This window comes from Diceros bicornis, chromosome 31 (assembly GCF_020826845.1).
Source record: "Diceros bicornis minor isolate mBicDic1 chromosome 31, mDicBic1.mat.cur, whole genome shotgun sequence".
Taxonomy (NCBI): Eukaryota; Metazoa; Chordata; class Mammalia; order Perissodactyla; family Rhinocerotidae; genus Diceros; species Diceros bicornis.
In genome coordinates, this window is record NC_080770.1 from 769,136 (window position 1) to 793,015 (window position 23,880).

The window sequence follows — 23,880 nt, forward strand, 5'->3', positions numbered from 1 at the left end:
GTCTGAGTGGTGGAGACAGTCTGAGTAGTCCTGGAAGATGAGGGACCTGTCTCAGCGGTGGGGATGGAGACGCTCTGGGTGGTCCTGGGAGAGGAGGGTCCTGTCTCCCTGGTCCTTGTGGAGGAGAGGTGTATCTGGGTGGTGGCTGTGGACCTGACTCCTGTCACTCCCGATGACCACCTGCCCGTGCTGGTGCTGGTGGTGGAGGATCTGGGGGATGGTGTGGTGGTCTCGGAGGCAGCCGAGCTGGGGCAGTGGCTGTAGTCATCACAGCAGCGCACGCGGATGTGGTAGTTGAGGCAGGTCTGGCCTCCGCTCTGCCAGCTGTTTCTGCAGATGAGCCCGTAATCCACGTTGCACTGCACCACCTGGCCCAGCTGCCCGAGGGGTATTTCCGGATAGAGGACGGCCTCGCATTCGATGGCCACCGGCCGCAAGCAGAGCTGGCCTCCCCTGCCCACGATGTGGTAGTAGGTCTCGATGTCGCCCCTGTAGCGGCCGGGCAGAGGCCGGTCACTGTCCAGCCAGTCAGTCCAGTGGCAGGCGGGCTGGCACCCGGAGGTCGCTGTGCTGGGGCTTGTGCTGGGGCCTGCAGTGCTGGGGCTGGTCGGGGGCTGGGCAGTGGTGCTAGTGGCCGCTGGGGAGATCAGTCCCAGGCTGGTCCCCTGGGGGCTCAGTGTGGTGGTGGCCGGGGTGCTGAGACAGTGGCTATAGTTGCAGCAGAACACGCGGATGTGGTAGTTGAGGCACAGCTTGAATGGGCCGCTCTGGTCACGGTTGTGGCACACCAGCCCGAAGCTCAGGTTGCACTGGACCACCTGGCCCAGATCCTGCACGGGGACGTTGGGCTGCGTCTCAGCCCGACACTCCAGGTCCAGAGGCTGCTGGCAGATGGCCTCGCCGGTCGCCCGAAGGTTGGCATAGGTCTCAAAGTCCCCCCCAGAGGCCCCCGGCACCGGGTAGCTCTGGTCCAGCCAGTCTGTCCACGCGCACTGTGGCCTGCATCCCTCGGAGGGTGAGGTGGCTGGTGTGGATGTGAAGGAGCTGGGCGGTGGGGAGCTAGAGGGCAGCGTGGTCTGAAAGGGAGACTGAGTGGGTGGGGACCAAGGGTTGGTCATTATGTGGGTTCTGGTGGGGGCACTGGATGGGGCTGGCTGGGTGGTTGTGGCTGGGGTCCCAGGGGAGGGAGAGGGACTAGAGATGGAGACCCTCTGGGTGGTCCTTGGGGAGGAGGGTCCTGTCTCAGTTCTGAGTACAGTGACCTCAGTGGTCCTGAGGGAGGTGAGAGGTGTCTGAGTGGTGGAGACAGTCTGAGTAGTCCCGGAAGATGAGGGACCTGTCTCAGCGGTGGGGATGGAGACGCTCTGGGTGGTCCTGGGGGAGGAGGGTCCTGTCTCAGTTCTGAGTACAGTGACCTCAGTGGTCCTGAGGGAGGTGAGAGGTGTCTGAGTGGTGGAGACAGTCTGAGTAGTCCTGGAAGATGAGGGACCTGTCTCAGCGGTGGAGATGGAGACGCTCTGGGTGGTCCTGGGAGAGGAGGGTCCTGTCTCCCTGGTCCCAGTGGAGGAGAGGTATATCTGGGTGGTGGCTGTGGACCTGACTCCTGTCACTCCCGATGACCACCTGCCCGTGCTGGTGCTGGTGGTGAAGAGTCTGGGGGATGGTGTGGTGGTCTCGGAGGCAGCCGAGCTGGGGCAGTGGCTGTAGTCATCACAGCAGCGCACGCGGATGTGGTAGTTGAGGCAGGTCTGGCCTCCGCTCTGCCAGCTGTTTCTGCAGATGAGCCCGTAATCCACGTTGCACTGCACCACCTGGCCCAGCTGCCCGAGGGGTATTTCCGGATAGAGGACGGCCTCGCATTCGATGGCTACCGGCCGCAAGCAGAGCTGGCCTCCCCTGCCCACGATGTGGTAGTAGGTCTCGATGTCGCCCCTGTAGCGGCCGGGCAGAGGCCGGTCGCTGTCCAGCCAGTCAGTCCAGTGGCAGGCGGGCTGGCACCCGGAGGTCGCTGTGCTGGGGCTTGTGCTGGGGCCTGCAGTGCTGGGGCTGGTCGGGGGCTGGGCAGTGGTGCTAGTGGCCGCTGGGGAGATCAGTCCCAGGCTGGTCCCCTGGGGGCTCAGTGTGGTGGTGGCCGGGGTGCTGAGACAGTGGCTATAGTTGCAGCAGAACACGCGGATGTGGTAGTTGAGGCACAGCTTGAATGGGCCGCTCTGGTCACGGTTGTGGCACACCAGTCCGAAGCTCAGGTTGCACTGGACCACCTGGCCCAGATCCTGCACGGGGACGTTGGGCTGCGTCTCAGCCCGACACTCCAGGTCCAGAGGCTGCTGGCAGATGGCCTCGCCGGTCGCCCGAAGGTTGGCATAGGTCTCAAAGTCCCCCCCAGATGCCCCCGGCACCGGGTAGCTCTGGTCCAGCCAGTCTGTCCACGCGCACTGTGGCCTGCATCCCTCGGAGGGTGAGGTGGCTGGTGTGGATGTGAAGGAGCTGGGCAGTGGGGAGCTAGAGGGCAGCGTGGTCTGAAAGGGAGACTGAGTGGGTGGGGACCAAGGGTTGGTCATTATGTGGGTTCTGGTGGGGGCACTGGATGGGGCTGGCTGGGTGGTTGTGGCTGGGGTCCCAGGGGAGGGAGAGGGACTAGAGATGGAGACCCTCTGGGTGGTCCTCGGGGAGGAGGGTCCTGTCCTAGTTCTGAGTACAGTGACCTCAGTGGTCCTGAGGGAGGTGAGAGGTGTCTGAGTGGTGGAGACAGTCTGAGTAGTCCCGGAAGATGAGGGACCTGTCTCAGCGGTGGGGTTGGAGACGCTCTGGGTGGTCCTGGGGGAAGAGGGTCCTGTCTCAGTTCTGAGTACCGTGACCTCAGTGGTCCTGAGGGAGGTGAGAGGTGTCTGAGTGGTGGAGACAGTCTGAGTAGTCCCGGAAGATGAGGGACCTGTCTCAGCGGTGGGGATGGAGACGCTCTGGGTGGTCCTGGGGGAGGAGGGTCCTGTCTCCCTAGTCCTTGTGGAGGAGAGGTGTATCTGGGTGGTGGCTGTGGACCTGACTCCTGTCACTCCCGATGACCACCTGCCCGTGCTGGTGGTGGAGGATCTGGGGGATGGTGTGGTGGTCTCGGAGGCAGCCGAACTGGGGCAGTGGCTGTAGTCATCACAGCAGCGCACGCGGATGTGGTAGTTGAGGCAGGTCTGGCCTCCCCTCTGCCAGCTGTTTCTGCAGATGAGCCCATAATCCACGTTGCACTGCACCACCTGGCCCAGCTGCCCGAGGGGTATTTCCGGATAGAGGACGGCCTCGCATTCGATGGCCACTGGCTCCAAGCAGAGCTGGCCTCCTGCACCCACGATGTGATAGTAGGTCTCGATGTCACCCCCATTGTAGCCAGGAAAGGGCTGGTCACTATCCAGCCAGTTGGTCCAGTGGCAGGAGAGCTGGCACCCGGAGGTCGCTGTGCTGGGGCCTGTGCTGAGGCCCGGGGTGGTCATGGACTGGGCATTGGTGCCACTGGGCGTTGGGGAGGTCAATCCCAGGCTGGTCCCCGGGGGAGTGACTGTGATGGTGGCCGGGGTGCTGGGACAGTGGCCGTAGTCGCAGCAGAGCACGCGGATGTTGTAGTTGAAGCACATGTTGAAGTTGCCCTGCTGGTCTTCATTCCTGCATACCAGCCCGGTCTGCAGGCTGCAGCTGACCACCTGCCCGATCCGGTCAATGCTCACCTCGGGGTAATTCTCCGCCCGGCACTCTATACTCTTTGGCTCCGCACACATCCTGCCCCCTGCAGCCCTGATGTTGTCGTAGGTCTCCATGTCGCCTCCTGTGACCCCCGAGGTTGGGAAATCCACATCAAACCACTCCGTCCACTCGCACTTGGGCTGACAGCTGGTTGTGCCCTGGTTGGTGTTGGCCTCGGTCGTGGCCGTTGGTACCAGAGTTCCTGTTGGCGTCTCTGCTCCTGATGTGCTCGTCTTGGTGCGTGAGGTGGGTGGCGGGCTGGTTGAGATGGTGCCGGCTGTGCTGGCTGGTGCTCCTGTAGTCGCGTGAGCCCTGGAGGTGGGTCCCTGTGAGGTGCCCCCTGTGGTCCCCTGCAGTGTTGTGCGAGTTGGAAGGACTGACGTGGCTCTCTCCGGGGTGGTGGGCTTTGTGGAACCTGGAGGAGCCGTGAGGCTCCTGGTGGCAGACGTCCTGTGTGTGGCCGTGTGGCTGGGGTTTAGGGATGTGGCTTGGGATGTTGATCTCGTCGAGAGGAAAGGCACCACAGTGGTCACCCCTGGGCTGCTGCCCAGCCATGTGCCTGTTTCTGTGGCTGGTGGCATGGTGGTGGTGGCGGTGGCAGTGGAGGCAGTGGTGGTGGAGGTGGCAGTGGCAGTGGAGGTGGCAGCGGTGGTGGTGGTGGTGGTGGCGGTGGCAGTGGAGGCAGTGGCGGTGGCAGTAGAGGCAGTGGTCGCAATCATGGTGGTGGAGGCAGTGGCGGTGGTGGTGGTGGATGTGGCAGTGGAGGTGGCAGTGGCAGCGGTGGTGGCAGTGGAGGTGGCAGTGGTGATGGAGGCAGGTTCCCCACAGTGGCTGTAGCTGCAGCACAGCATGCGGATCTTGTAGTTGAAGCACATCTTGAACATGCCCTCCTGCTCTTCGTTCCTGCAGACCAGGCCGAACCTAGGGTCGCAGTGCACTCGCTGGCCCAGGTCCTCCAGGCGCATGCTGGGAAAGAGCACGGCCCTGCACTCTATCTCCTGAGGCCGCTCACACACGGCCCCTCCCGCACTCCTGATCCTGTCGTAGGACTCGATGTCCCCCCCGGCCTTCTCAGACTTGGGGTAATCCTCATCGAACCACCCTGTCCACTGACATTTGGGCTGACAGGTGGTGGCAGCTGGGGTTGAGGAGCTGCCGACCTCCTGGGTCTCAGTTGTGGCAGGCATGGCAGGTGGGGTCTGCGAGGTGGAGGCTGCCGTCGACCCGAGGGGGCTTTCTCTCGTTGACGTGGTCTGGGTGGGGGTGGGCAGGGACTTGAGGGTTGACACCCAGGTGGTGATGCCGGGGGAGGGACTGGGGCTGGTGCCCAGGGCCGAGGAGGTGCCACAGGGCACGTAGTCACAGCAGAGGACCCGCAACTCATAGTTGTGGCAGAGCGGGGGACTCTGCTCGCTATTGAGGCACGTGAGCCCCCGAGCCATGTCGCACTCCACCTTCTGGCCCAGCTCCTGCAGGGGTTTGTCGGGGAGCTGCTGCGCCCGGCACTCGACACCCTCGGGGGCTGGGCAGACCTGGTGGCCCCTCTGCCTCAGGTTCACAAACGTCTCGATGTCTCCCCCTCCCATGCCGGGCTCTGGACGGCCGCTGTCGTACCAGTCAGACCAGCGGCATTGCTTGTGCACACACACAGTGGAGATGGTGGGGGCTGGGCCTGTGGGGGGACAGGGCAGGGGACCCAGTCAGCCTCCTCTGCCCACTCGCCAGCCGTGCCTGGGAGGAGGGGTGACACAACCCACAGGGCTGGCCCCCAGGCCTCTGCGGAACCCTGGCAGTCCCTTGTGCCCAGGATGCCTGCACCGAGCACCTGCAGGGTCTTCCCTCGTCATCCAGACCATCACCCGGGGCCAGGGGCTCGAGAGAGCGAGGCAGGATAAGTGGCACGACCGCCAGGCTCACCTGTCGTGGACAGCGGGGCCGCAGTGGTAGTGAAGGTGAAGGGTGTCGTGGACACGGTTCCAGGACATTCCACGACTCTCCGGATGATGGTTCCATTGTTTCCGCAGATGGCAGTCAGGCAGGCGCCCAGTCCATCGGTTGTGTTGTAGATGACGTCCCCGTAGCCGTAGGTCTTGCCCTCATAGGTGCAGGTGCAGGCTGGGAGAGGCGCAGGGACAGGGCTCACTCGAGCCCCCAGCCCCCAGCCCCCAGCCCCCAGCCCAACCAGGCCCCTCCTTACCCGTGAGGTTGTACGTGCACTGGAGGCCGCCAGGGGTGCAGTCACTGGGAGGAGGAGAGACAAGCTGAGGGTCAGCAGGGCCGGGGCCGGTGTTCCTGCCCCGGCCTGGCCTGACCTCAACCCTGCCCCCATTCCCCGGCTGGCTCCCGTACCCCAGCCGGCCTGTGCTCACCAGCTCTGGCAATTCTCTGCCGTGGGGACCCTGGAGCCGACCTCGTGGTAGTTGCCATCCTCATCGTAGCAGCCGCACTGGGCCACGCACTCCATCTGGTCCTCGCTGAAGAAGGGCTTGCTGGGTGGGCACCTCGGGTAGCAGCCTGGGGTGGGCACAGGCAGGAGCGGACTCACTCCCTCGGGCCAGGTGGTTGTGCTGCCCGGTGGCTCCCCCGGGATGGCCTGGCCTCACCTTCCAGGCCAGGCAGGTCCAGCAGGCAATGCCCACTCGGGTTCCGGCAGGTCCTCAGGCAGGGGGCCCCGCACGGCTCGTAGTGCCACTCGCACTCCCCGCGTGGGTTGTAGTAGTCGCAGAACAGGGCTGGGCGGGGAGGAGAGAGGCTAAGGGTGCCTGCAGGCCTTGTCCCTACCGTGGGCAGCGTGCAGGGGTCTGGGGCCCGCCCTTTGCTCCTTTCCTTTCTCAGCCCTGCGCCCGTAACTGCTGTCCCTCACTGAGCCATCTCGTTTGGGGAAACCTGTCTGTCTGGTTTTTATGCACATGGACGTGTGCACACACCTGAAGTGCATGCGTGTTGGGTATGCATGTGTGCACACGTGTGTGGTCAGGCACTGGGGCCCGTGCTGCCTCGCCTCCTCCGGCCACCCCTCTCCTGCCGTTCAGCACCACGGACAGAGCCCGACTCACGGCAGATGTCGGGAGTCCGCCAGGTCACGCACACGCCCACGTCGCGACAGGCCTGGGCGTAGGCGGCCACCGCGGTGCAGAAGCACTCGCAGTCGCCTCCCGAGTTGCAGGCGCACGCGTCGCTCACACAGGCGTCATAGTACTTGGTGGAGTCGACCTGAGGGCAGAGGGCGAGGGGCCGCTCAGCCAGGAGAGACAGTGCGCCCCTCAGGTCATGGGACAGCCGTCTGGACCTCAACCCCCACATCTGTGATCTGAGATCGGTGACTGCTGGGGCCAGAGTCCCCTGCCCACCTGGACACCTTCACTCCTGCCCCTGGTGGCCTCTGACCTCACCCCTGTCCCTGGCCCTTGCCTCTGCGGACCAGCCCTCCCGCAACTGCTTGGTGACCCTGTCCTGACAAATGGGGGGGCTGCCTGTCTCCTCAGGGTGGGGGCAGCCCCCCAACCACATTCCTCCCTCCCAGATGGCAGAGCCCAGAGGGCTCCCAAGTCTCGAATTTGCCACTGCTGATGGCACCACCCGGGGCAAGGATGGCTTGTCAGGCTCACATAGGACTTTCCGAGCCCTCGGACAGGGCACCCAGAGGGGCCGTGGATGAGAGGGGTCGGGGCCTGGCACAGCCACACCTTGGTCGGCTGCAGCCCACTCCTACCAGGCCGCCCTCCCGTCAGCGTGCAGGTCCCGGATCACGAGACCATGTCCTCGTTCAAGAAGGACTTTTGGGAAGAGAGTCTGAGGCCCATCACATCCTCTGCACACGTGAGGCTGGGCTGGAGGCTCCACTAAGGTTCCCGTCAGGTCGGAGAGTGTGGGGGGGATGGGAGGTGACTCTGAGGGCCTGTGGGGCTCGCAGCCCTGTTTCTAGGGAATGAGGCTGAGTGTGGTCAAGGAAAGCAGAGGGGACTCTCTGTGCTGGGACTGGGGACGCGGGCGCCTGCCTGGTGGGAGGTCCAGAGGTGTGCTCTGAGTGATGGTCAAGGCCATGACCCGCTGTCCTCAGAGGCCCAGCCCAGGCCAGACCCAGCTCCCGCCGGAGGGAAGAAAGCAGCCCAACACCTGTCAGCCCCCAGCCCCTGCCCGCTAAGCCCAGGGCCCCGCCTCTCAGCCCACCTGAGAACGGCAGGCGGCGAAGGTGGCGCTGTTGATGATGCTGCACTGCTTCTGGGCCCAGGACTTGCGGTATGGGTTGGCAGTGCAGGGGTCCTTGGGGGCCGAGGCATCCGGGCAGGACGGGGAGAACTTCCAGCTGTTGCCGAACTCCAGTGCGTTGCCCACCACGGACTGGCTCCGTGTGGTGAAGTCGTTGACGGCGTTGTCGTCGAAGTTCCCGCACAGCCCGCAGACCCTCCCCTGCAGATGCAGGGACAGTTGGGTCATGGGGGCTGGGGCTGCAGGGGGCAGCCCGAGGGAGCAGCACAGAGTCTGGCCCAGGAGGGGTGACTTCAGGGCACCCGGTTCCCCTGGGCAGTGCCTGTGAACTTGCAGGAGGGGTACACGGAGGGTCCTTTGGTGAGCAGGGGGCAGGAGGGTGGGCACCTGCTCCCCCACAGAACCTCAGCCCAGCAGGTGTGGTATTACTGAGTGGGGAGACCACAGAGCAAAGAGCGGCTTTCCAACCAGGACTCTGATGCACCCATTTGTTGGTTTGGTCTGAACATGCCCCTTTTCAGAACCTGACATTGTGCATGTCCTGGCCCCAGCCCTCAGCTGACCCTCAGCAGACCCTCAGCTTCCAGACGGTCCCCCCAGGGCCAGGTCTAGGAGTGGGGGCTCTGTCCAGGCCCGAGAGGATCCCATAGCCCGCCTGCCCACACCTTGTAATCCTGGCGCAGCCGGATGAACACACTGGTCTTCCGGTCCCAGGACACGACCATGCCACTGCGGGTCTCGACGGTCAGGTAGATGCCCATGTACCGGATCTTGTAGGGCAGGTCTCCGCCCGACCCCCTTTGCACCACCTTGTAGGTGCCCTCATGGAGGATCAGCTCATAGTTCTGCGAGGGCACAGGGGAAGCAGCTGCTGCAGGGGCCAGCTCTGGGGCCAGAGCCCACCCCATGGCCCAGGGCAGGGGCTCCACGGGTGCTCAGGGGCCCCAGAGCACCAGCATGGGGCTGGTGTTACGGATGAGCAGGGCTCCTGATATAGTCGACGAATGCAGGACGAGAGGCTGGGCAGGGTGTGCTGGGAGCCCGGAGGCTGCGTGGAATGTTGGGGGCCACAGGCGAGCAGAGGAAGGCAGAGGGCACAGCGCGAGGCTGCGGGAGCCCACGTGACTGCCTCAGGCTCTTTGTGGCCAAGGCTTTGCTCCCCTGCCAAGCACTTCACCCCCTGCCGCCCCCAACTCCGGCTGCCCCCCACCCCCCCGCCTCCGCTGATCCCCGAGCGCTGCTGCCTTCCTCCTGCTCCTCCACTCTTTCGGGGGAAACGCCCCCCAGCCAGCCGCTCTGCTCTCTGCCCTGGGAACTCTGATCTTCTTCTGCCGGAAGTGGGCGTCTCTAGGTATGGTGGGCTGAAGGGAGGCCCCCAAAAGACATGTCCACATCCTAAACTCCGGCCCCTGTGAATGTGCTCTTACATGGATAAAGGGTCTTTGCAGATGTGATTAAGTGAAGGATCTCAAGATGAGGTCATCCTGGATTTAGGGTGGGCCTAAGTCCAATGACAGGTGTCCCCATAAGAGAAGAGAAGGAGAAAGGACACACGGAGAGGAGGCCGTGGGAAGATGAGGCAGAGACAGGAGGAGTGCAGCCCCAGGCCCGGGAACGAACGTCTGCAGCCCCAGAAGCTGAGGGAGGCAGGCAGGACCCTCCCCTGGAGCCTGCGAGGGAGCGCGGCCCCGTGACACCTGGATGTCAGAGACCTGGCCTTGGAACCGTGAGGGAATGAATTTCTCTGGTTTTAAGTCCCCGGGGTGTGGCCATTTATTAGGCGGCCCCAAGACACGATTCAGCTGGAGGGCCAGGGATTCAGCTGGAGGGCCAGGGTGGGCTGCAGAGGAAGGGAGAAGGTTCCTGGTGGACTCGCACCTCCAGGAAGAGCTTGATGGCCTTGGAGCAGGTGACGCCCGTGGTCCCGCAGGGGACGTTCTCGCTGATGATGTGGAAGGTCCCGTTGGTGGTGCCGTTGCCCCCGCAGTGGTCCTGGGACGGGGAGAGGTGAGACTTGGGTAACATGGGTCACTGCCAACCAAGCCCGGCCCTTGGGAGGGGCGAGGGGGCCGCGTACCTGGGCCAGTGTGTACTCGCAGCTCCCTTCGAAGCTGTAGCGCTCGCCGTCGAAGGTGATGAAATGGCCGTCCCCGTAGGCCACGCAGGTGCCCAGGCAGGGCCGATGGCTGCACTCCCACCTGCGGCTCCTGCAGGTGCTGCATGGCGAGGGGAGGACACGCGATGCTCATTGGGCAGGAGCCTGCCCCCTGGGCCGCTGTGGCCAAGCCGGTCCCCGCCATGACAAGGACGGGGACCCAGCCCCTGCTCATAAAACGGGGACATGGGGGTGCCCCCCCACGCTCGAGAGGGGTCAAATGAAGCAGTGAGTGTGGGGCTCACAGGACCCACCACCTGCCGGTGGCGCTTCTGTCTTGAGGCTTCCCCAGCCCTTGGCGCCTGGGGTGCAGGGCCGGTGGTCCTGGTGTCAGCTTTAACTGGCCCCTGCCATCTGCTGGGCAGAGGAGGCCAGGCCCCTGGGGCACCTCCCAGAGGACAAACGGGACTGCCCAGGGCTTCTAAGGGGTGGGGACAGCACCAGGCCTCAGCTCCTCTCCTGCTCCCTGCCAAGGACCCCCTCGCTGAGGCCAGCTCAGGCCCGCTGTCCCTGTGGTCTCTGCCCACGCCCTCCCCTCTGCAGCCCCTCGACTCACCAGGTATTACAGTCCACCCTGATGGTCTCCCCGGGCTTGTATGTGGCCTCGTTGTGCAGACAGGGGCAGTCCTCCTCAGCCACGCAGCCCCCACTCCCGTCCGACACCAGCCCCGGGGGGCAGACGCAGCCAGACACACAGTGGGTGCTGAACTGTGGACGAGTGGGCAATGGTCAGTGGCTCGTCCCTTGCTGGGGCCCGGGGACACCGAGGGGAGGGGATGCTGCCCAACCCAGGGGTGCCCAGGCTTAGGGGTGGGCATGCTCTCCAGGCAGCGCAGGGGCTGTGCCCTCCCCGGCCAACTCACACAGTCCACGTCGAGCATGTGGCAGCTCCTGAGGCACTCGGCCCCGGGTGTGCCCGCTGAGGCGTTTCTGCAGTCCAGGTACACCATGGGAGCCACACACCCTGCGGAGGGATGGCACACTGGGAGGAGCCCGCTGGTGTGGGCAGGACCCCCACCCTGAGGCCAACAGAAGCACCCCCCTGCCACCCCGGGTGGGGTTCCGGGGGTCCCAGGTGGGGCTCGGAGGGAGGAAGGTACCTGTGCTCGTCTCCTCCTCGGCTCCCAGGCAGCTCAGTTTCCCACTCACACAGGAGCTATGAGAGATGGGCAACCTGGTCTGGGCCCGCTGCCCACTGCCCACAGACCCCCACCCGGATCTCTGTCGGCTGGGCCCGCCAGGATTCGTCTGAGGAAAGGACGGTGCCCACTGCCGGGGTCACAGCGAGGCCCCAAATGCCGCGGAGGTGCTCGAGTAAACAGGCAACAGGTGTGCAAGAAGGCAGCTTGGACTCGAAGATGAGGACGTGGCCTCAGCTGGTAAAGGAGCCACCGGGGAGGCGATGGGGGGCACCCCGGGCCGGCCCCAGAGTGAGAGCCGCCCGCCGCGCACGCGCCGCACCTTCCATGGTCCCCGGCCCTCAGGACACCCTCCCGGGCCAGGGGAGAGGCCCCTCTTCCCGGAAGGGCTCAGGGCTGGCCTGGCCGGCCCCTTACCACACCACGCCATCGTCGTGCACGACCTCTCCCGGAGCCACCACGGAGCCGCGGAAGTAGCAGGGACAGGCCTCGGCGGGCACACAGGCACCGGCGTCGTCCAGGAAGGTGCCCGAGGGACAGGTGCAGCCGTCCACTGGCACGAAGGCGATGCCGCAGGTGACGTCGGCCTGGCTCAGGCTGCGGCAGGTGGGCTGGCAGCCGTCCACCACGTAGGCATAGGTCTGGGACTTGGGGCAGCTGCTCATGTACTTGGCTAGAGGTGGGGTGTGGGGGGCGACACAGGGGTCAGTGGCTGAGTGGCCCTGTCTGGCGTCGCTTTACCACGTCCAAACTGGGTTTGAAGTGGCCTGGGACTCGGTTTCCCCCTCTGGAACTCGGGATGGTAAGGGCACAAGGTTCTTGGCTGGACCGGAGGAGGAAGCGCCAAGCCCTCGCTGAGAACATGTGGGTGGGGGTCGCTGCCCCCCGGGGTCCCCAGCGCCCCCCGCCCCTGCCAGGTGAAGCCAGGATGGCGCGGGGGCACTCACTGCAGACACTGTCCCTCCAGCCGCGGAGCAGCACGCCCTTGGCGGCACAGGCCCGCACGTAGGAGGACAGAGCCGCGCACATGCAGGCCTCGCTCTTCTCGCAGTTGCACGTGTCGAACATGCAGTTCTGGGGACGGGGACATCGGGGGGCCGTCAGGGACTCCAGCCCACCAGGGTCCCACCCCTCCCAGTCTGTCCTTCCCGGGACGGCCAGCTGGGCTGGGAGCTCCACCCCCCAGGAGGGCTCATGGCGCAGACTGAAGGCGGTGGGTCCTCCTGGGGGACAGCCCCCTGTGCTTTGTGCGAGGCCACCAGGGAGATAAGCTGCACACTCTGTGGTGGGAGAGGCTGGGCCCGGGCCCAGCGGGAAGGCATGGAGCCGGGCTGAGGATGGGGTCTGGGGAGGGGTCTCTGAAGGGCAGGGCAGGGTCTAGCTTGAATTCTAGATCTGTCACTGGTGGTGCTGCATGTGAGGGCGTGGATGGAGTGGGGTGGGGAGAGACTGAAGGCAAGAGACGGCCGGAGGTGGGGTAGGCTGGACGGCAGGGTGGAGGTGCACCACCCCCAAATGGGCAGAGGTGGCCTGGGTCCTCCACCTGCAGACAGACTCCTTGAGGCTGGAGTCATGTGCACTTAGGGCTTTCGCTTCTAGAAAAGTGGCCTGTGACCTGGCCTTCGTGGGTTGAATTGTGTCCCCCAAAAAGGTATATGGAAGTCCTAACCCCCGGGGCCTGTGAACGTGAGATTATCGGAAATAGGGTCTTTGCAGACGCAATTAAGATGAGGTCATTAGGGTGGGCCCTGATCCAACATGCCTGGTGTCCTTATAAGAGACTTGGACACAGTCACACAGGGAGAGACAGACACAGAGAGAAGGCCATGTGATGACCGAGGCAGAGATTGGGGTGCAGTGGCCACAAGCCAGGAACGCAGGAACCCCCAGAAGCTGGAAGAGGCAGGAAGGACTCTCCCCTGGAGCCTCCAGAGAGAGCACAGCCCTGTGACACCTTGACTTTGGACTTCTGGCCTCCAGAATGTGAGAGGATAAATGTCTCCAGGTTTTAGCCACCCAGTGTGTGGTCCTTAGTTACGGCAACAAACACACCAACAGTGCTGGTGCCCAGAGCCCAGAGCATGGCCGAGAGTGGGACTGACTGGCCCGGCCCGCTGTGTCGGGGGCCGTCCGTGAGAGAGGGACCCCGAAGGGGTGGCTGGGGAGGGACAGCTCCAGGCAGGGCAGGTCCCGCTCCAGCACCAGCCCACCAGGGTCTCACCGAGTGGAAGGGTGCAGGGTTGACAATGGTGTGGCAGGGCGAGAAGGCGCCGGCAGGGTGGGTCAGCAGCGAGCACCAGTGCTGGGCGTAGTTCTCTGGAAGAGGAGAGGTGGGCGGGCTGATGGTCACTGGGCACAGCTTAGCGGCTGCCGGCTCCCTGTGCCCACCTCACTCCCCCTGCACCTGCACACCTCCAGCAGCCTCCGCTCCGAACACACAGACCTGTGGGGGCCCCTCGGCCCTGGGAAACTGAGTTGGAATTTGGGGCTCACCCACCGTGCCGTGTGGGCACTGCTTACGGGGCGGGAAGGTGCTGTTCCCAGAAACGGGCTCTCAGCGCCCCTCCCTGCTCACCCCCAGCCCTCCGCCTGCATGCACGCCTGGACGTGGGGGTCTCCCCAGACCCTCCAGTTCCGGAGCCCGGGTGAGATGAGGCTTCCTGCGAAGATGGGCAGCCCCCAGGCCCGGACCCGGGGTAACCCTAGGGCTCCCAGGAGTGGGTTACCGTTCTCCACGCTGAGGGAGCAGGGGTCCTCGAAGCTGTTCTTGACGTTGGGGCAGGCGGCCTGGGTCTTCCAGGTGTTGGCGAAGGGGGCGGCTGTGCCCTCCACCACGCCACCGAGGATCCGGAAGTCGTCAGCCTGGTTCTGGTTGAAGTTCCCGCACAGGCCTGGGGACGGGGGGACGTTAGCTGGCCATCCAGCTTGGCCGTACTCCCCCTGCCCTGCAGTTCCTCTGGGTGCCGCCACAAGGCAGACTGGCCAAGAGCCCCAACCCAGGGTTTTGGTTCCAGAACCATCTGCAGATAAGCCCTGGTGGGCGTCAGCCCCTGTGCACAGCCTGCCCAAGTGAGGGCTGCGTGGCTTGCTCACTGTCCTCCTGGGCCACCTCCCTCCTGCCACCGGCCAGACATTGGGTGCCCTGGGCTGGTGCAGGGGTCTCTGGGAGCAGCTGCCTCCCTGATCCCCATCTCCTGCCAGACTCTGCCCGCCCCGCTGCTTGCAGCCTGGACCTGAGTCATCCCCACTGCCCCTGCCCCTCCGAGCCCTCCCGCCAAGTCTTACCACACATCTGGCCTCGGTAGGAGGGGTCCAGCCTGAGGTACACCTGCATGAGAGGCACCAGCTGCACCTGCAGCTGTAGCCCAAGGCCCGTCTGGACCAGGATGAAGAAGGACGAGGGCCTGAAGATGGTGATGTTGGCTGTGGATGCAGGGGGTGGTGAGAGGCTGCACGGAGGCCAGGCCTGGCCAGGCTGACCACCACTGCCTGAGCCCCCGTGCTTCCAGGACGGCCCAGGAGGCGGGGATGGGCCCGTAGAGGATGGGCTGGAGTGAGTCACGTATCTGGTGGACTCCAGCCACCACCATGGGATCTGGAGCCAGGCAGGAGCTCACATGTCTGCTCAGGTCATGAGTGACTGCTGATGCTCCCTGAGAGGCCGGCCACCAAGTGTACTCAACACAGGGTCCCCGAAGCAGCCTCGGTAGGACCACTGACATCCTCACTTTGCAGATGAGAAACCAACCATGGGGTGTTCTGAAACTGCCCAAGGCCACAAAGAACTAGCAAGGGCCCAGGCTGGTTCTGCTCAGGCTCTGGGAGTGGACGGTCACTCTGGAGGCGCCCGCCTGGCTGCACAGGCCCAGCTGCCCCAGGGGCCGCGTACCTGCTGACACGGGCAGCTGTGTGTAGATGGAGTTCATGAACACCCCGCCGTTGGCCTGGATCTGGATGGCCTGGCGAGACGAGACGGGTCTGCAGTCAGTGTGGGGAGGGGCCCGCCGGCTCACAGACGAGGGAGCGCTGGCCACCTTGTCTGCAACCTCGAACCTCTGAACCTCCTCCGAACCTCCGTGTGGCTGGGAGGGCGGTGGTCCCTGGGGCTGTGGGATCTAGGGAGGGAGCTGGAGCCCGTCCTCCCCATCTCTGTCCTGTAGTCCCTGCCCTTCTTCCAGCCCCGACCCTCACCGTTTCTCTGACCCTCACTGTGTCCCCGACCCTTACTGTGTCCCCACTGCCGGTCATCCTGAGTGTCACCGTCTTGAGGCAGTTCTCGTTGTCCGTCAGGCCGCATTTCCGCAGCTCAGCCAGCACGGTGAAGCTACTGTCTGCACATTTCTGACAAGGCAAAGCCCACCAGTTCGTTGGGGGACAGCCAGCCCCCACATGGCAGAGAGGGGCTGCGTGTGTGTGTGTGTGTGGTGCCCCTGTGCCCAGGAACACCCATGCAGGTTGGAGGCGGCCAGTGGCTCGTGGTGGCCTCTGGCACCTGCGGTCATCTCCAGGCAGCTTCCTCAGGGCCTGGGGCCCCTCGGCCCCCGTGAGTGTGAGCCTGGGGCCTTTCTCTCAGGACGGGAGGGGGCCGCAGGGGCTTCGCCCACTTTGACGGCCATCATAGGGCCCTTCCCTGGCGCAGAGGAGGCCGAGGGGCCCAGCAGGTGGGGCCTGATGCCCGCAGCCCCGCGGGACCCACCTTGGACAGGATGTAGCTGCAGTCTCCGTGCACATCGTAGAGTTTCTCGTCGTAGGTGGAGACGTGGGAGCCGCCCTGGACGGAGCAGGTGCCCGGGCACGGGACGTCCTGGCACTGCCACAGCCCCCTGGAGCAGGTGCTGGGGGAAACGAGGCCGTGAGCAGAGGGGGCACAGTGAGGCGGAGGCGGACCTCACCCCATGCACCCCCGCCCTAGGCAGGAACAGGCTCAGGAGCAGGGCCGGCTGGGGGCCTACCAGGAGCTGCAGCTGGTGGTGAAGGAGGCCCCTGGGGCATAGATACGGCCGCCGTGGGTACAGGAGCAGCGCTCCAGGGGCAGGCAGCCCGTGTGGGTGACGTCGTCCAGCACTGTGCCTGGGGGGGCGGGAGTGGGTCAGCCGAGGCTGGGGCGGGTGTTGGAAACACAGTGACCGGAGGCAGCCATGGGGTGGGGGCAAAGGTCCCGGGTGAGGACAGTCCTCAAGGGCCAGGAGGACCTGCCTGGGGGGCAGAAGCAGCCGTCCACGCAGTGGTCCTCGCAGAGCTGCGAGTGCTCGGGGTTGGAGCAGGTGTCGGCACACGGTGAGCCGCACTCCTGGTGCTGCAGGCTGAGGGGGCACATCTGGGCTGCAGGGAAGAGGCAGCGCTAGGCCCTCAGGAGGCCACCCAGGCACCCGGCAGGCAGACAGACACCTCTGCTCCTGTCTTCCATGTGCCACGAGGGGTCGCCAAAGCCACAGCTGGGCCCAGGGAGCCCCTCGTCTCAGGAGCCATGGCCCCACTTGTCCTGGCCCCCAGCCGTCTTCTGGGTGAGGCGGGAGGCGAAGGGAGCACGAGGCCCAGTGTCTCCTGGGACAGCCCTCTCATGCCCACCTAGGGTCTAGGGTGAGCTCAGCTCACTGTGCCCTGGCCGGGTCCTTCCTCAGGGCCCCCAGACACCCCTGGCCTTGCATATCCCCCTTTGCTCCCCAGCCCACCCTCTTGCTAGTGGGCCCCCTGAGTGGCTCTGCCTGCCCTGTGTCCCCAGCCAGACCCAGGGGTCTCGTCCCTCACCCCTTCCCCAGGGACCCAGCGTGGGTGCAAGGCACAGGCTGGCCCTCATTGGGGCCCACAGCCCAGGCCCTGGTGGGGGACACTCACGGCAAAAGTCAGGGCCCCTCCAGTTTTGTGGCTGGCCCCCCGCATGGGCACACTGGCGGGAGTACTCGGCAAAGGTGGCACATGGGCAAGTGGGGCAGCGGCACAGGTCCTGGGTGCAGGCGGCCACGTACACATCGGTGTCCACCAGCCCATTGCACTGGGCGAAGGCCGGGCCCAGCAGGGTGCGGCGGCAGATACCCTCCTGGGGAGCACAAAGGCTGGGCACCCACTGCCCTCCACGCAGGATCGTACAGGGACACCAACCCTGCATTCCCCACCCCAGCCAGGGAGCCTCTTCTTCCCCTTGAGGTTCCTTCCATCCACCCACCCATCCATCATCCACCTATCCCTCCAGCCACCCATCCCTCCATCCACCTATCCATCCATCCACCCATCCCTCCATCCACCTATCCATCCATCCACCCATCCCTCCATTCATCCATCCATCTGTCCATCTACCTACCCATCCACCCATCCACCTATTCCTCCATCCGTCCATCTATCCATCCATCCATCCATCCACCCATCCATCCATCCACCCATCCACCTACCCATCCATCCATCGGGATAGCCTTCCATCCATCCATCCACCCACCCACCTACCCATCCATCCAGTCAACCACTGTGAACTTGCCACTGCTGGGTGCAGAACTCTGCTTGCCTCTGGGGAGTGACCCATGACACTGGACTCCCCCCACCCATCCAGGGCTCCAGGACACCCCTGCCCATGGTGTCAACAACCAGGAAAGGTGCAGACTCTGCGCCTGGAGGTGGCTCAGAGGAAGGGGAGGCGGAGGTGCCCGTCCACCCTCAGGCAGCCCCCATAGAGTCAGTGCTGGCTGTTGATGAACATCCTCCCTCCCCACCCCCCGGCCGGCTGGGAGTGGGCCACAGGCCCACGTCCCGATTTCAGGCCTGGGGATTCTGCTGGTTCTGGGGGATCCTGGAGCTTCCAGGCCATTTCCAAAGGTGGGGTCCTCCCGGCTCCTTGGAAGGGCTTTCCTGTCCTGGGCCCCCTGAGTGCCCACTCTTGGTAGGACTGTGTGTGTGGGCACAGATTTGCACACACATGCAGCCCAAGACACACACACTCCCACAAGCACATGGCCCACATGCTGAGCATGTGTGGCAGTGGCACATGCGCGAAGGCGTGTGGGTGCAGAGGGTGTGCCTCGAGAGTGGAGGCCAAGTCTCTGCCGCCCGGGACTAGGAGACCCTCTCTCACCTGGACACCCGAGGTCCCACCCCCAGAAGGTGAGTCCCCTCCCCACTGTCCCCACACCTGGGGACAGGGGCCACAGGGAGGCCGGGCCCCTGAGAGGCGCTCACCTCGTCGGTGCAGTTGTCAGCCGGGGAGGGCAGGGGGTCCTGGCACTGCTCCGTGGGCCCGTCCAGCTTCTGCAGGTTCCCAAACTGTACAGGAGTCAGCCTGGCGTCTGCAGAGACGCAGAGCTTGGTGTGGGGGCCCCGAGGGGCTCTGGGGGCAGTGTGGGACATGGCTGCCAGGGGACCCCCTGCCCATGCCCAGGACCCCCTGAAACTTCATTCTGGGGCATCACTGGGTTGAGCGTTGCCTCCACTCCAATTTGCTCCCTGCCAACGGCCTGGGTGACACCACCCCCACTCGGCCCTCCTGGCCTCCCTGGGACTGTCTGGCCCTCGGCTGCCTGCCACGCCCTGACCCCGGGCAGCACTCACTGTGGGCGTAGAACTCATTGATGGCAGGCAGCCCGTTGAAGTCCCCACACAGGCCGCACGTCTGGTTGGCATACTTGGGGTCCAGCTCCAGCTGAGGGCATGGGAGGGGCAGCTCCAGCCTCTGCCGGCCAGGCAGGGCCCCATCCCCACTGACCCCGGGGGACCGCAAGGCTCTCCCACCGTCCACCTGCGGGGGCTCCCCCAGCTGTGTTGAGAGGGGCCTGGGGTTGGGGCTTCCTCACCAGGGCGCTATCCTCCCCGTTCCACATGAAGGTCAGCGCCAGCCGGACGTTGACTTTGACGTAGATACTGGTCTGCTCCACCACAAGTCCGGCACGGCTGTAGGGCAGGTCCTCCCTGGGGAGGAAAGTTCTGGTCCTCCCACGGCCGGGGTGTGGGGCGGCGTCCAGTGCCCCACCCCCGGCTCTGAGCCCCGAGCCCACCCCGGAGTCCTGGCTCCTCCCAGCCCCGGGCTCACCGCTGCCCGTTGATGAGAACAGAGCCATTGGAGATCTCCACCACCAGCCCCTGGGTCTTGAGGACGACGTGGGTGATAGTGGGCCTGGAGCCGGCCAGGCTGCGGCGGAGCTGGATGTTGAAGTCCTCGTAGGCGGCGCCACAGTGCGCGGAGAAGACGTAGTTGCAGAGGCCGGGGAAGCGGAAAATGTCGCCGTCGAAGGTCTTGTAGTGGAAGTCGCCCCAGGTGCTACACACCCGCCCGTTGTGCACCGGGTTCGCGGCTGTGGGGAGCACATGGTAGGGCCCCCGCCAGATGCCACTGCCCATGCCCAGCTGCCCACGGGCGCCTTCCCCAGGACAAGGTGCCCAATTTGGGAAAGGGGAGCCAGAAGGGCAGCCGCCTCTATCCGACATACCTGCCTCCTCCCCTCAGCTCCTCTGCTTCTCTCCAAGACCCGTGACGGCCTGCCCAGCACCCCAGAGTCAGTCCCAGGAGAACTGTCCACAGGGACGGCCACCCAGCTGCCGGCTGCCCCACACTGTGCCAGCTTTAATCCAGATCTGTGACCCCCTGGCAAACACCCCCGCCCCCGTTAGCAGTGGGTGGTGTCCACTTACGGCTCATGGTGGGGAAGACAGTGATGGGTGGGATGAAGATCATGTGCTGGGCTGCAGAGAAAACCAGGTCACTCCGGGAACTCAGCCAGGCTGGGACTGACTGGGGACACCCCTTCCTGGGACCCCTACCCTCCTCTCTGGCCACCCTGGGGCAGCAGGGAGCCACAGGCCAGGACTGACCCGGCCCAGGGAGCCCCAGGACTAAGGCGTCCCCTGCTGGACCCTCCTGTCTGCCTGAGACGTGCTCCTGCCCTGAGCTTTTCCATGTGGTCGTTGCCCTGTGGGTGTGTGTATGCACACGTGTGTGAGAGTGTGATTGTGAGCTTGTGGGTGTGCCCACATGCATGCAAGTGTGAGTGTGCACACGTGTGTGCACATGCAAGTGTGAGTGTGTGAGATGTATGTGACTGTGTGAGTGTGTGGACGTGTGTGCACATATGAGTGTGTGGATGTGAGTGTACATGTGTGAGTGTGTGAATGTGAGTGTGTGGGTGTGCCCACATGCATGCAAGTGTGAGTGTGCGAACGTTTGAGTGTGTGGATGTGTGTGCATGTATGAGTGTGTGGGAGTGAGTGTACATGTGAGTGTGTGAATCTGGACACATTTGTGGGTATGCGTGTGTGTACACACATGAGTGTGCACACAAGAGTGTGAATGTGTGCCCGACCACTCTGTGGGCATGAGTATGTGTGCACATGCATGTGAATATGAACATGTGCATACACGTGTGTGAGAACATGTGTGTGCACTCGTGTGAGTGTGTGTGAGCGTGTGAGCCTCTCTGCTCTGCACCTCAGTGGTTTTTGGCCCCTCCTTGCCACCTCCTTGGGCAGATGGGATGGGGAGGGTCTCTGTGTGACATGTGGGTGATGTGGGGAGGGCTCTGGCCCCCTCCGGCCGCCCGGAGCCCCTTTCACTTCCTCCAGGAGCCTGGGCCGCGTACCAACAGCCTCCCTCTGACCGTCCGCGGCAGCCTCTGCGCTCGCCCAGCTCAGCTCCGTGTTGCCCTGGGTCTCTGCGGGAAGAGGGGACGGGAGTCGGTGAGAAGCAGACAGTCAGCCACCCCTCCTTCGGCGGCCTATTCGGGGCACTGGCGGCGGGTCTCCGTGGGCTGCAGGATGGCGGCCACGTGATGGCTCAGGCCTCCCCATCACCCAGTGTGAGAGAGAGCAAGGCCTCCGCCGGGATGGAAGGTTCTGGCAGAGAGCTGCAGCTGTTCAGTGGCCCTGCGCTGACCCCCACCCTCCCTGTCCATGAATTCTGGGTGGGGCCTCATCGCCCTGTGACAGGGAAGCTGGCTCAGGGCAGGAGAATGGAATCAGGAAAAGGCGTTGGCGCCCGTGACCCCGGCCACCCCAGAGAGAGGGTTTGGCCCCATCCCGTGCGTCCCTCAGAGAAGGACAAAGACCGGCTTTGTTGGGGAGAGGGGCACACGCACTCGGGGAGGCTTCCAGGTGTGACTTAGGAGAAACCCAAGACGAGCGCCAGCTCCGCGTTAGAACCATCAATCATGGCAAGTGGGAGGCCTGGGGACCTAGTGCTGGGACGGCTGCCCCAGGTCACCTGTGTGTCCACCACCTCTAGGCAGGGCCTCATCCGCCAGCCTGACTGGGGCCAAGCCAGGTGCTCCCCTCCAGCGGCCAGGCCCCCACGACCTCTCACTGCCTCAGTGGAGAAGGCTGACCCCTCAGACCCCTCTCTGCTGGGCTGGGGCAGGGGCACCCCCTTTACGCGGCCCTGGAATTCCTTCCTCGTGTCTGCCGGGCGTCTCCATGCTCAGCCCAAGCCTGCGCTTCATGGGGAGTGGGAGGTGGGGCCGTGTCCTGATGTCCCTGGTGGGGCCGGCGCTCAGCGATGGGTGCTGGGCTGCTCTGCATCCTGTTCCACTTTCCCGGTGGGGACGCCGATGCGTGGAAACCGCGGTTCCTGGCCCGGCACCTCTCTCTCCTCTCAGGGGCCCCGGCTGACTGCGTTTCCCAAGAGCATAGCTGCTCCCTCTCACCACCCATGACCCCAGACCCACAGCCCCTCCCACCTGTGCCTAGCCGGGGCCAGCTGCTGCCAGCCCCTGGCCCCACACCACCGTGAAGAAACCAGAGGGTTCCACACAGATGCAGGGTACACGGCATCCCTCCTCTCCATCAGTGCCATTTCCACGCAAATTGGTTAAACACAGGGCCCTCCTTAGGCGGGTGACAGGCCCAGTGAATCTGGGTCTCCATCACTTGGCCAGAGAAATGCCTGCCGCCGACCACCCCATCACGCCGCGGTCGGGTGCACATCCCCCCTGACATGAAGCTCCCCCACTCAGGGCCCACCCTTACCCACCCCTGAGAGGGCCTCTGGCTCTGGGGATACCAGTGTCTCATGACAAGATGCGCCCCCATCCGAGGGATTTGTCCCCAACAAGAGGGAAGCAAGTGCAGGATGAGGTAGGCTCACAGGCAGGCCCACTGCTCAGGTGTGCGGAGCTGAGGCCAGCCTGGCCCGAAAGAGCCCGGCTGAGCGGGGACACGGCTGTGCAAGCTGGTGAACTGGCGTCCTAAACCACTCTGCAGGCTGGGGGTCGCTGCACTGGGCAGCGTCCCAGGACCCCCTCTGGGAGTTGCTGTAGGGACCACCTTCGCCTCCCAAGAAAGGGGACTCATGTGACTTCACACGTCTCCCCGTGCTCTGGGAGACGGTCCTCTCCCCTTCACCGCCTCCTGTGCACAGATGGAGAGAGCCTCGGGCTCGGGGTGAGGCTCTGTGGGGAGCAGGAGCAGGAGCAGAGTGCGGCTGGGGACAGGCAGGGCAGGCTCTGGTGGCCAGAGCTCCAGGCCAGCCCTGCTGGGTGTTGCCCAGGCAGCCCCTGGGGCCGCATCTTTTGTGTTGACAGTAAGTATTAGGGCTCCTGGCACTTCCCTGCGATGCTAAGAGCCTTGGGGCCCGAGGGACAACAGACAAGACCAACAGGTACAGGCCGCTGAGAAAGGCCGCACGGTGGGTGTGGTGCGAGGTGCCACAGTGGGCTCAGGGGTGGCTCCCCTTCTGCCAGGTGGGCACTGCACCTGTTGGCTCCGTGGCAGCCCTATTTCCAGGAGGTATTTCAGAGACACCGTGGGGGCTGCCTTCGTACCCCAGGCCATTCTCGGAGGGCAGAGTGGAGAAAGTGCAGCCCCTGTGGACAGGGATCCATACTGGGTGCTGTCCCTGCCTCTGATATGGGGACCTCATGGGGACCAGAGAGACCCCCAGCCTCGGCTTCCTCACCCAGTGCCGACCCCCATCCCATCCCCGAGTGGTCTCCCTCGGGCACACAACTTCTCCTGACGAAGGCTGAGAGCCCCGGCGGCCGGGTGTCCCTGCTGTGCAGGGCCTGTCAAGGACACACTGTCCATTCTCAGCGGGAGAAACCCCCAGGCGCGTGGCCTGCAGAAGCCGTCCACCCCTTGAAGGTGGAGCCGGGGGGTCGGCCTTACCTGCCTTCTGCACCAAGAGCAGGGCCGCGAGGGCCCACGCCAGCGCCCGGCACCCTGCTGGGGCGCCCATCCCGGGGGCTGGCATGGTGGGCGGGAGGCGAGGAGGGAGTCGGGCAAGGTGCTCGCTCCCCTGGGGGCCCTGGGGCTTAAGTAGCAGGAAGCCCTGGCCCGGCGCCCAGCTCCTGGGCTGCGCAGGGCGCCGTCCTCTCCCCCGCGCCAGCCACGTGTGTTTGCTCTTGGGGAGGGGCCGTGGCAGGCAAGAGGACTGTAGGAGGAAGAATCTGTGGCTCTGGGCCCCAGAGACGCAGGACCCCCGCCCCCAGAAGCTTCTGAGAATCAGAAGGGAGGGGGGACAGGCCATCCACCTGGGCCAGGAAGGTGGTGCTGGCGGCCCATTGTAGATGGCAAATTCCCTACAAAGCAGGGCCGCCTCGGACCACCCGGGGTCCTGCCTGGCTGCAGCCCCACTCACTGAAGAGGGAGGGTGGTCAGCAGGCCCTGCGTCGCGCTCCTCTGGGCAGCCTGACCAGGCCGAGAGGTGGGATTGAAGGGGAGGAGCCGACCGCTCCTGGGGGA

At 64.9% G+C, this 23,880-nt stretch overlaps 1 protein-coding gene across 1 annotated transcript in view; it reads right to left on the reverse strand.

The window, feature by feature from the left end:
* Window positions 1-23,389, reverse strand: part of MUC5B (mucin 5B, oligomeric mucus/gel-forming) — a 39,423-nt gene extending 16,034 nt beyond the window's left edge. Inside the window, exons 1-34 of the mRNA XM_058527671.1 lie at window positions 23,305-23,389; window positions 20,787-20,858; window positions 19,843-19,938; window positions 19,244-19,505; window positions 19,008-19,122; window positions 18,766-18,856; window positions 18,397-18,503; window positions 17,068-17,269; window positions 16,429-16,554; window positions 16,185-16,302; window positions 15,929-16,067; window positions 15,460-15,573; window positions 15,122-15,191; window positions 14,518-14,655; window positions 13,959-14,123; window positions 13,454-13,548; window positions 12,180-12,306; window positions 11,650-11,905; window positions 11,194-11,249; window positions 10,957-11,057; window positions 10,650-10,801; window positions 10,016-10,154; window positions 9,817-9,930; window positions 8,604-8,783; window positions 7,900-8,139; window positions 6,786-6,942; window positions 6,333-6,461; window positions 6,099-6,243; window positions 5,927-5,970; window positions 5,647-5,844; window positions 4,550-5,401; window positions 2,853-4,438; window positions 1,602-2,519; window positions 159-1,076 (exon numbers count right to left, since the gene is read on the reverse strand). Of these exons, the coding sequence (XP_058383654.1) occupies window positions 159-1,076; window positions 1,602-2,519; window positions 2,853-4,438; window positions 4,550-5,401; window positions 5,647-5,844; window positions 5,927-5,970; window positions 6,099-6,243; window positions 6,333-6,461; window positions 6,786-6,942; window positions 7,900-8,139; window positions 8,604-8,783; window positions 9,817-9,930; window positions 10,016-10,154; window positions 10,650-10,801; window positions 10,957-11,057; window positions 11,194-11,249; window positions 11,650-11,905; window positions 12,180-12,306; window positions 13,454-13,548; window positions 13,959-14,123; window positions 14,518-14,655; window positions 15,122-15,191; window positions 15,460-15,573; window positions 15,929-16,067; window positions 16,185-16,302; window positions 16,429-16,554; window positions 17,068-17,269; window positions 18,397-18,503; window positions 18,766-18,856; window positions 19,008-19,122; window positions 19,244-19,505; window positions 19,843-19,938; window positions 20,787-20,858; window positions 23,305-23,389 (8,307 nt within the window). The remainder of the gene's footprint in view (window positions 1-158; window positions 1,077-1,601; window positions 2,520-2,852; window positions 4,439-4,549; window positions 5,402-5,646; window positions 5,845-5,926; window positions 5,971-6,098; window positions 6,244-6,332; window positions 6,462-6,785; window positions 6,943-7,899; window positions 8,140-8,603; window positions 8,784-9,816; window positions 9,931-10,015; window positions 10,155-10,649; window positions 10,802-10,956; window positions 11,058-11,193; window positions 11,250-11,649; window positions 11,906-12,179; window positions 12,307-13,453; window positions 13,549-13,958; window positions 14,124-14,517; window positions 14,656-15,121; window positions 15,192-15,459; window positions 15,574-15,928; window positions 16,068-16,184; window positions 16,303-16,428; window positions 16,555-17,067; window positions 17,270-18,396; window positions 18,504-18,765; window positions 18,857-19,007; window positions 19,123-19,243; window positions 19,506-19,842; window positions 19,939-20,786; window positions 20,859-23,304) is intronic.
* Window positions 23,390-23,880: the final 491 nt, after the last annotated feature.